At 38.1% G+C, this 10,329-nt stretch overlaps 1 protein-coding gene across 2 annotated transcripts in view; it reads left to right on the forward strand.

Annotated features, from left to right (window-relative positions):
- Positions 1-9,646, forward strand: part of LOC126263642 (coiled-coil and C2 domain-containing protein 1-like) — a 130,624-nt gene extending 120,978 nt beyond the window's left edge. For both annotated transcript variants that reach the window (XM_049960734.1, XM_049960735.1), the window contains 2 exons: positions 8,997-9,087; positions 9,169-9,646. In XM_049960734.1, the coding sequence (XP_049816691.1) occupies positions 8,997-9,087; positions 9,169-9,291 (214 nt within the window). In that variant the 3' untranslated portion in view covers positions 9,292-9,646. The remainder of the gene's footprint in view (positions 1-8,996; positions 9,088-9,168) is intronic.
- Positions 9,647-10,329: the final 683 nt, after the last annotated feature.

A 10,329-nucleotide genomic window follows, 5' to 3' on the forward strand; every position in this document is an offset into this window, starting at 1 on the left:
ACTGGAATTCGATAGTAAGGAAAGGAAGGGAAGGAAAAGTAGTACGTGAATATGGACTGGGGGTAAGGAATGAAAGAGGAAGCCGCCTGGGAGAATTTTGCACAGAGCATAACTTAATCATAGCTAACAATTGGTTTAGGAATCATGAAAGAGGGTTGTATGTGTGGAAGAGGCCTGGAGACACTGGAAGGTTTCAGATAAATATATAATGGTAAGACAGAGATTTAGGTACCAGGTTTTAAATTATAAGACAATTCCAGGGGCAGGTGTGGACTCTGACCACAATTTATTGGTTATGAACTGTAGATTAAAACTGAAGAAACTGCAAAAAGGTGGGAATTTAAGGAGATGGGACCTGGGTAAACTGAAAGAACCAGAGGTTGTAGAGAGTTTCAGGAAGAGTGTTAGGGAATGACAGACAAGAACAGGGGAAAGAAATATAGTAAAAGAATGGGTAGCTTTGAGAGATGGAATAGAGAAGGCAGTAGATGATCAAGTAGGTAAAAAGACGAGGGCTAGTAGGAATCCTTGGGTAACAGAAGAGATATTAAATTTAATTTATGAAAGGAGAGAATATAAAAATGCAGGAAATAAATCAGGCAAAAAGGAAGACAAACGTCTCAAAAATGAGATCGACAGGAATTACAAAATGGCTAAGCAAGGATGGCTAGAGGACAAATGTAAGTGTGTAGAGGCATGTATCACTAGGGTTAAGATAGATACTGCGTGTAGGAAAATCAAAGAGACCTTTGGAGAAAAGAGAATTCACCTGTATGAATATCAAGAGCTCAAATGGAAAACCAGTACTAAGCAAAGAAGGGAAAGCAGAAAGGTGGAAGGAGAACGTAGAGGGTCTACACAAGGACAGAACTATTGATAGCCTTGGGATAGCCACCCCTGACAAAACTCTACCATCTAGAGATGAATGGAAAAACTGGTAGAAGCCACCCTCGGGCAAGATCAGTTTGGATTCCATAGAAATATTGGAACTTATGAGGAAATACTGACCCTATGACTTATCTTAGAAAATAGATTAAGGAAACGCAAACCTATGTTTCTAGTATTTGTAGATTTAGAGAAGTCTTTTGACAATATTGACTGGTATATTCTCTTTCAAATTTTGAAGGTGGCATGGATCAAAACAGGGAACGAAAGGCTATTTACAATATGTACAGAAACCAGATGGCAGTTACGAGGCGAGGGGCATGAAAGGGAATCAGTGGTTGGGTATCGAGTGAGACAGGGTTGTAGTTTATCCTCAATGTTGTTCAATCTGTATATTGCGCAAGCAGTAAAGGGAACAAAAGAAAAATGTGGAGTAGGAATTAAAATACATGGAGAAGAAATAAAAACCTTGAGGTTTGCCAATGACATTGTAATTCTGTCAAGAGACAGCAAAGGACCTGGAAGAGCATTTTAATGGAATGGCCACTGTCTTGAAAGAAGGATTTAAGATGAACATCACCAAAAGCAGAACGATGGAATGTAGTTGAATTAAATTGTATGATGCGGGGGGGGGGGGGGGGGAATTAGATTAGGAAATGAGACACTTACAAGCAGTAGATGAGTTTTGCTATTTGGGGAGAAAAATAACTGATGTTGGTCGAAGTAGAGAGGATATAAAATGTAGACTGGCAATGGCAAGGAAAGCATTTCTGAAGAATAGAAATTTGGTAACATCTGGTTCAGATTTACCTGTCAGGAAGTCTTTTCTGAAAGTATTTGTATGGAGTGTAGCCGTGTGTGGAAGCGAAACATAGATGATAAATAGTTTAATAGAATTGGGGAGAAGAGGAATTTGTAGCATAGCCCGACTAAAATAATGTAGGACACGTTCTCAGGCATCAAGGGATCACTAATTTAGTATTGGAGGGAAGTGTGGAGGGTAAAAATTGTAGAGGGAGACCAACAAGAGATAAATACACTAAGCAGATTCAGAAGGATGTAGGTTGCAGTAGTTGCTCAGAGATGAAGTTTGCACGAGATAGAATAGAACAAGTTTGCCACCATGGAAGGACAGTGAGGTGATGTAGATACGTTATGGTTCAAGCTCAAGATTGAAGTCAAATGCGCAGCAGATGAAATGCTGAAACCATTGGAGAGCAGGAGGTGGAGCAGAGGATAGTTTAATAACAAGGGTACACATGCAGTTAACAAGAGAAAAGAGGCTAAAATGTTACGGCTGACAGACAGACACGGTGAAAGTTAAGGTTGGGATACATGTCGGCAGCAAGCCCTTTGAACAGAAAAGTGAGATATATAAAAAGCAAGATAACACTGGCAGAAATGGATCAAACAGTAGGCAATACAAGAGACTCTTACAGGACATTCATGCTCTTCAAGAAAGGATATAACGCAAAGATTGATATGATCAAAGACAAGCAGGACAACCGATAACAGGTGAAATGAAAGCTATGGAGGAATGGGAAAACTATTTTGAAAATCCACTGACTGTGAATGACATGATCAACAGCTTTGGGACAGCAGCATCAGAAGAAAAAAAGAATTGCATGGAGAAGATAGAGTAACAATACTAACAATAGAGAATGACCTGCCAAGCATGGAAGATGTAGGAGAAGCCATAAAAATGCTGAAGCGAGGAAAGGAATCAAGAATAGATCGCATACCTGCAGAAATGCTGATAGAGGGAAGAGAGATCCTACAAGAGAGAGTATACCATATAATCAGTTTAATTTCGAGGAGGGAAAGAATCCCAACAGAAGGAAGCAGTCTGTCATCTGCCCAATGCTAAGGAAAGGAGACCCAATGATTGCAGCAACGAAAAAGGGACTACCGTACTATGCACAACTTCTATGATCCTGAGCCTGTTGTTATTGAAGTAGCTGACACCATACCTTGAAGAGGTACTTGGATTCCAATAAGTAGCATTTAAAAAATGAATTGTAGACCAACTACGTATAATAAGGCAAATGCTATCAAAGAGCTGGGAATTTCGCAGAGATGTTCACCGTCGTTTTGTGGATTTCCAAAAAGTGTATGATAGTGTGAAGAGGCAAGCAAACAGTATGGCAAGAACCGGAAAGGGTGCAGGTTCCTAGAAAACTAATAAAAATCTTTTGTAGAAATTCTGCTTACTTTGCAGTTTTCAGAAATCTGGAACCAATTTTAAGTAGTTACCATGAAGTTGTCAGAGTGAAATATGGTAAGGGTGAAACACATTAGAATGTATATTTGTAGAACTCTCATTTGGCTGATCCCAGTCACATATTCAAGCTGCTTCATAGTGATGTGTGGATCGAATGTTAACAGTGCTAGAATGATGATTGCATTTCCCTTATCAGTTACTCTTCTTTTCCATTGGTGTGTGTTATTCTTCACACTTCCCGTTTCTTGAATTTTTTTATCATTTTCGGACAGACAAATTGAAAGATATTGGCATGATAAGGATACTTTTTGGCATATAATCACACTGCTGCTCTTTGCAGTGACATTTCCCATAAATGAGACCCATACCACTGTTTTGACTGTTGCATACATTGTGGAAGTCCATGTGAATAACTTGAGCAAATTCTCTGATTGCAACAACAGCAAAGCACAGATTGATGGGTCTCAAGTACACTGGCAAACGTATGAAACATTTCTGAGTTCTGTGTTTCCTTATGTTTGATACAGTAGGGAAGATGTTTGTAGGACCACCTCACTTGATGATGGCAGAATGGTGATTTCATGTGCTGTTATAGTGTTACTATTTTATCAGGTTCCACACAGTTTGTCACTAATTTTTTGTGTAAAATAAAAAAGATAGAAACAATTTGTTCATAATTTGGCAGTTATAAACATTAAAATTTACTTGCCTGACAGAATATTCATCACATTGTCCACTATAACTCAGAGAAAGTCACACCATTATATATTTACTCATTCTGAATATATTTGTGATGACCTATCTTAACTTCTCTTCTATGTACATTATTATTAATAATATATCAAGGAAAAGGATGGATAAAAAATCTACTCACCAAGTGGTGGCAGGAGAATACACATAGAAAGGTATTACAGTTTGTTAGCTTTCGGAGCCAGTGGCGCCTCCTTCTGGCAGAATGGTTGAAAGGGAAGGAAGAGGGGTGAAAAAACTGACTGATGAGATTTGGGAAAAGGGGTAGAGTTTGGAAAAGTCACCCAAAACCCAGGGTCAAGGGAGACTTAACGGATGGGATGGGAAGGAAAGACTGATTGTTGGGGACTGCACCAGATGAGATTTGAAAATGTGAGAGCTGAAAGATGGGAGATTGAGAAATATGCAAGACAGAGACTACTGCTAAAACACTGTGCATGAGTTAATAAGAGTGAAAACCTAAATGCATTGTATGTGCTAGAGGTGGGAGGATGATGTCAAAAAATAGACAGGTCAGAAAATGATAGAAGTAGAAAACTAAAAAGGGAGTGAAGAAATGCTGAGACGGAAGAAATCAATGTAAATTAAGGGCAGGGGGGTGGTGAAAACCAAGGACATGTTGTAGGCCACTTTCCACTTACGGAGTTCTGAGAAACTGGTGTCTGGGGGAAGAATCCAAATGGCACATTTAGTGAAACAGACGTCAAGGTCACAAGTGTCATGTCATAGAGCAAGCTCTGCAACAGGATATTGTATGTTGCCAGTGTACACCCTGTGCCTTTGCCCATTCATCTGAACTGATGGTTGTAATGCCGATATAAAAGCCTGATATATGATATGTGCCATTTCATGGGTGGCTCTCTCTTTCATAGTATATGTTTTGCAAGTTACAGGGCTGGTACAGGTGGTTGCAGGAGGATGCATAGGGAAAGTCTTACAGTGGGGATGGTCACAGGAGTAGGAGGCATAGGAAAGGGACATGAGTGCAGAAAGAGCATAGGGTCCGAAGGATATTGTGGAGCTTGAGAGGGCAACGAAAAGCTATTCTAGGTGTGGTGGGCAAAATTACGGACAGAATGGACCTCACTTCAGGGCATTATTTTATGAAGTCATAGATCCATTCTTTCAGTGATTTTGCCCACCACACCTAGAATAGCTTTTTGTTGTCTTCTCAGTCTCCGCACTACCCTTGTCAGACGCTATGCTGCTCCTGCATCCATCATTCTCCATATGGCTCCCACCCCTGCGACATCTCAACTGCAAGACTTGCCGTATGCACCCTCTTACCACCACCTAAACCAGCACTGTAAATGGCAAAATGTGTACTATGTACCATGTATATCATATACCAGCTGGTATGTAAACACTGTTCAGCCTTCTTGCATTGGCATAACTACCACCAAGTTATCAGTTAGGATAAATGGGCATAGACAGTCGGTGTACACTGGCAACACACAATATCCTATTGCAGAGTGTGTCATACAACATGACAGTCATGACCTCTGTGCCTGTTTTACCATACTTGCCACTTGGATTCTTCTGTGAGACACCATTTTCTCAGAACCCCACAGGTGGAACTGGCACTGCAACATGTCCTTGGTTCTCGCCACCTACCTTGCCGTAATTTACGTTAATTTCCTTAACTTGCAACAGTGGTCAAAATCCTGGTCTACATAATATTACAAATATTTTATTTCTAGGCACCCCATCCTACAGCCAACAAATATTTTTTGATGTCATTAAAGAAAGATTTTTTTTAACAACAAGACAGCTTGGTCACATACTGCAAAGAGTTTTCTGGATGATGATAGTTGCCAAAAAGGTCTACAATCACTCTAATTTCACTCTTTGCTTTGTATATACAAAATATATGTCAACACACATGTATTTCTTCCTTACTTCCATTGTTTCACTGTTTGCCTCTCTCTTTCTTCTTTCTCTGTGTCTCACTATGCATTTTACACTTCTTGTCCTTTTATTCTTTTGCATCTCTTCATACTTTGTACTTATCTTGTATTTGATGCCAGCATCTATCTCAGTCAGCTTCTGATTTATGCTATAATGATACATACATCTTTTATGTTATTGTTGTATATCAACTTTAAAGCTTTGAATACTTAATTTACCCAAGGCAAGATGATGTTTTGGATGTAAAAAGTGTTTGTCTCTGCCCTGCGGCAGGAAAAGAATAAAATTTCTATGTTGTGCCTATGTACAGCAGATTTCTGTTCTGTGTAAATATAGTTAGGATAGTTCTAGCTGAATGTAATTACGTCGGGAGTAAATGAAACCACTCCCTGAATAACAGAAACATTACCTTGTCGACAGGCACACACGAACAAGAAAGAAAATGTGCTAGCTTTCGTAATAAGTCCTTTCAGCCCACATATGTGCCTTGGTGCAGTGGGGGACATTGGCGCGCGTGCGTGCGTGCGTGTGTGTGCGTGCGTGTGTGTGTGTGCGTGTGTGTGCACTAGCTCGACAAAGGATTTGTTCCGAAAGTTAACAAGTTGTGTGTGCCCATTCAACGGTACTGCTGTTTGGTGAGTGATTTCTGACTTTAAGGAATTTGCAGCAGCATGTTTCATATTTATGTGCTTTACCTAGGAGTGTGCAAAATACAAAAATTGGACCAAACTATTGAACATGTAAAATTTCCTTATTCTGGTGAATGACTACATCTTAAGTGGTAATTTATTAACTTAAAAGAGGAGTGACATTGGCATCAAAATATCATGCATAAAATGGAAACAAGAAGTTGGCAGAACACCTGGAGGCACACTAATTAGTCACGCCAAGAAAACCTGAGAGATTACTTATTGTTGTTCATAGCAGACAGACGGGTTGTAACATAGATACTGTGTAATGTAACAAATTCTGTTGCTGAATTATTATTTATCAATCATACCATATGATTGGTACAAATTTTGACAATGATTCTATTTCTACTCATAGACGCAATATATTAAACTGATCTGTGACACAAGATGATGATGTCACTTGATTGTTGAACTTCTTGGCCACTGAAATAACCATGCCAATTTTGTATCTTAAGATATGGTGTACCTATGCTCACCCTTATGGATCAGTGTACAATGAGGTTATCTTTCAAGTATCCAATATTCATTCCAGTTCCCGATGATAGGGTTAAAGTTAATTCTCTGATAATCTTCTTCAGTACGCAATGAAGAGCATACATGAGAGGCCATCATTTTGTCTAACTCCTATCTGAATGGTGAAACTCGGAGAGCTCATTTCTAAGTTTGACTTCGGAAGTGTTGTTCATCAAAGTGGCACGGACTAGCCTGCTAGGCTTCTCATCAAGGCACAGTTGTCATGGGGTGGGTATCACAATCTGCTCATCTATCGAATCATATGCCTTTTGAAAGTCCACTAGGATGACTTCTCAGGGATGTCTGCCATGACTCCAGTAAGGAAGGATGGTAGGTATGGTTATAAATTGAAATGACACCAGTCAAACAGCCAAAAGGATTGATTGAAGAAAGACTAAGGTACTTCTTTGCTGCTTGCTGTATAAGCAAATAAATTAATGTTGTATGACTTCCAGCATGATGCAAGCCTTTCAATTTGTCATTTTTTCGATACCTTAATTGTCAGTTTTGATGGAAGAGTGATAGGCATCAGGAAGCAGGCAATGTGTATACTTTGTTTCATTGAGCTGAAGATTTATATGTTAACAGTGGATGAGCTATAGCAAATGATGACAGTTGTTGTAAGCACTACTCTCAGTTTATTTCTTGTTCCTCTGAAACCATTCATTAAACACACATTATTTGTATGTGCGTTAAAGTTTAAGGAGTTTCTATATATGCCCATAGAAAATAACCAGCATGCTTAATAACTTTGAAGGTTACTGGAATTAAATAATACCACTCACCTCTACACTCCCTACTCAGTGGGGGGAAACAGTCAAAATTTTGCTCTTGGCAGATGGGGATTTTCTTGTTCCGTATGTATTGTCAAGTTGCAGCACTCTCCTCTTGTTTTGAGACTAGTTAGATTGTAATGATAAAAAAGCCAGTATACAGCCTCTACAATAATACTGTTTATATAGAAAGCCGATATGCTACTTATGAATTTTTTGTGCATTTCATTCTGCCAAACTGTATCAGTGTCGCACGAACATACTTCCACTTATTACGGTCTTGCCGAATAGTATTAACTGCAGATACTAAAGGGTGTGACACAAAAGTTCTTCCTCAATAACAATTCTGAACTGCATATTACAGTACAATTAAGTGACTTTGAAACGAGCTTGACCTGATCATATACTGTAAAATTACAAGGCACTTCTTATCTGCGGGAGATAAAATGCCAAGTACTGCTAACAGATGCATTTACTTAGCTTTTGAAACTGTTAGTTCCCTCCTCATGGAGAAAATAGGGATAGCTAGACAGTTGGACAACAGGATCATTCAGGCCATAGCTGGGGAGAAAAAGATATTTTCTCAAGTGAATTTATATTTTGTACAATTAGGAATTTACTCTCTTAGCTTATGCTGTAACCTATTAGCATTTTCCAGAGTGCTAACCAACACTCCTTTCTCTTTGTTTGTTTGTTTCTTTTATTCATTTATTTCCTTCTTGTGTATACTAAAATGATCAACACCTACGGCCACTGATAAGAAAAGGCCAAGCTCTTAGTTACTTTACACACATCAATAGTTCTGAAGTTGCGTAATGGTTACTTTATCTCGAAACATTTCAATACTATTTTTACAGTCATTTGTGTAACAAATTCTGACAGAAAGAGAGAAATATAACCTGCTAAAATCCCATAGCATATAACAGACTTAAAATGCTGACCGATACACAATCCAAACACCAAAACTAATTCTTTCTCTTATTATGCCAATTCAACTCCATTCTGTTTTGAGCAGTTCTAACAAAAGACTCAGGTCTGTAATGCAAGCAACCAGCAAAATAATATACAGTCACTTGCTAAAGAACCTCCAGTAATATGTAAATTTTTGGCGTAGACTTTCAGATATGAGACAGACAATAAAAATTGTTATTTTTCCTTGTAAAACTTCTGTTATGTTCAGACGTTTCTGACAGGATGTATAATCCTTACTGACTCTTGCGAAGATTATTATTATGTAACCTCATTGTTTTACAGTGGATTTTTTAGAGGCGATTCGCTAATTGGTACAGCAAATATCAAACTGCAACCATTGGAAACTAAGTGCATTCTTCATGATGCTTATGATGTAAGTAAAATACTTTCATTTTCCATTGTGATGCTGTTCTTTAAGATAAGCAGTACATTTATTTTCTATTTTAAATTGCAGTTGCTTGAAGGCCGTAAAACTGTTGGTGGGAAGCTAGAAGTGAAAATCAGAATACGAAATCCAATTGTTACAAAGCAAGTTGAACAAGTGCAAGAAAAGTGGCTTGTTATTGATTCTATGTGAAAATGTTCTGACACATCATTGTTCCTCATTTGGCTGGCTGTGTTCATGTTGTGACATTTTTATTTCTTTCCTTTGTGCTGTTACCAGTAGAAAACTGGAAAGACAAAAAATGCTCTGTAAATGATAATCACTGTATTGGACAATAATAATTTCAGAGCACATGTATTATTGTATGTATTAAGTTTCAGAATCCTGTTTTGCACTGTAGGAATTACATGTGAGTTTATTTCATCAATATTGTTTTTATAAATAGATATGTATATTTGTATATGGAATGTTATATAAAAAAGCTGTAATATTGTTTTTAATTATGAAATAATTATTTTTAAAAAATAAAGCTCTAGTTACAATTTTATTTTCTGGTAAAACATTATAGTCTTCTGCACTTTAAAAGTAAAGAACATTATTTAATTTTTGCCAGTACATCATCAGTGACTTTTAGAGGAGGCTTCAGGCACATTTTCTCTGGTGTTTTATGTGCAATTTACTTTTTGCAGTGTGTAGATTAAGTGGGTCCAATACTGCATTGTCTGTCACCAGGAAATAATTCCCCCCCCCCCCCCCCCTCGTTACAAGTAATTTACTTTTCCTGGAATTTTATGTGTACATTTGATAGAGTGGACCCAGATAAGTTGTGAGTGATATTGAGTTTAATGAACAGACACAGGTCACTTTACAAATTGGGAAGTTGTCTGCAGGCCACCACAGCAGTCATTCGAATATTATTCACTGACTATTGCGAGACACAAAACATTGAGCCTTGCACTGATTTCCTGCAGTCAAACATCAGCTGTTGACCACTACATGTAAGTTATGGCTAATACGTAACTCAAGAAAAATTCAACAGAACTGCACGCTATCTTTTCGGGTGCAAATGGGGATGCTATGTCAACACAGATAGTATGCAACTATCTCCACACTGAATTGTGGATAAAGCACCCTCTGCTTACATTGGTATTTTAGAACTTGCTCATAAATCCCAGGTCCTTATAATGTAAACGATCTTGCATGGCACAAAGTTATCTAATAAATATTGTG

This window comes from Schistocerca nitens, chromosome 6, assembly GCF_023898315.1.
Source record: "Schistocerca nitens isolate TAMUIC-IGC-003100 chromosome 6, iqSchNite1.1, whole genome shotgun sequence".
Lineage (NCBI taxonomy): Eukaryota > Metazoa > Arthropoda > Insecta > Orthoptera > Acrididae > Schistocerca > Schistocerca nitens.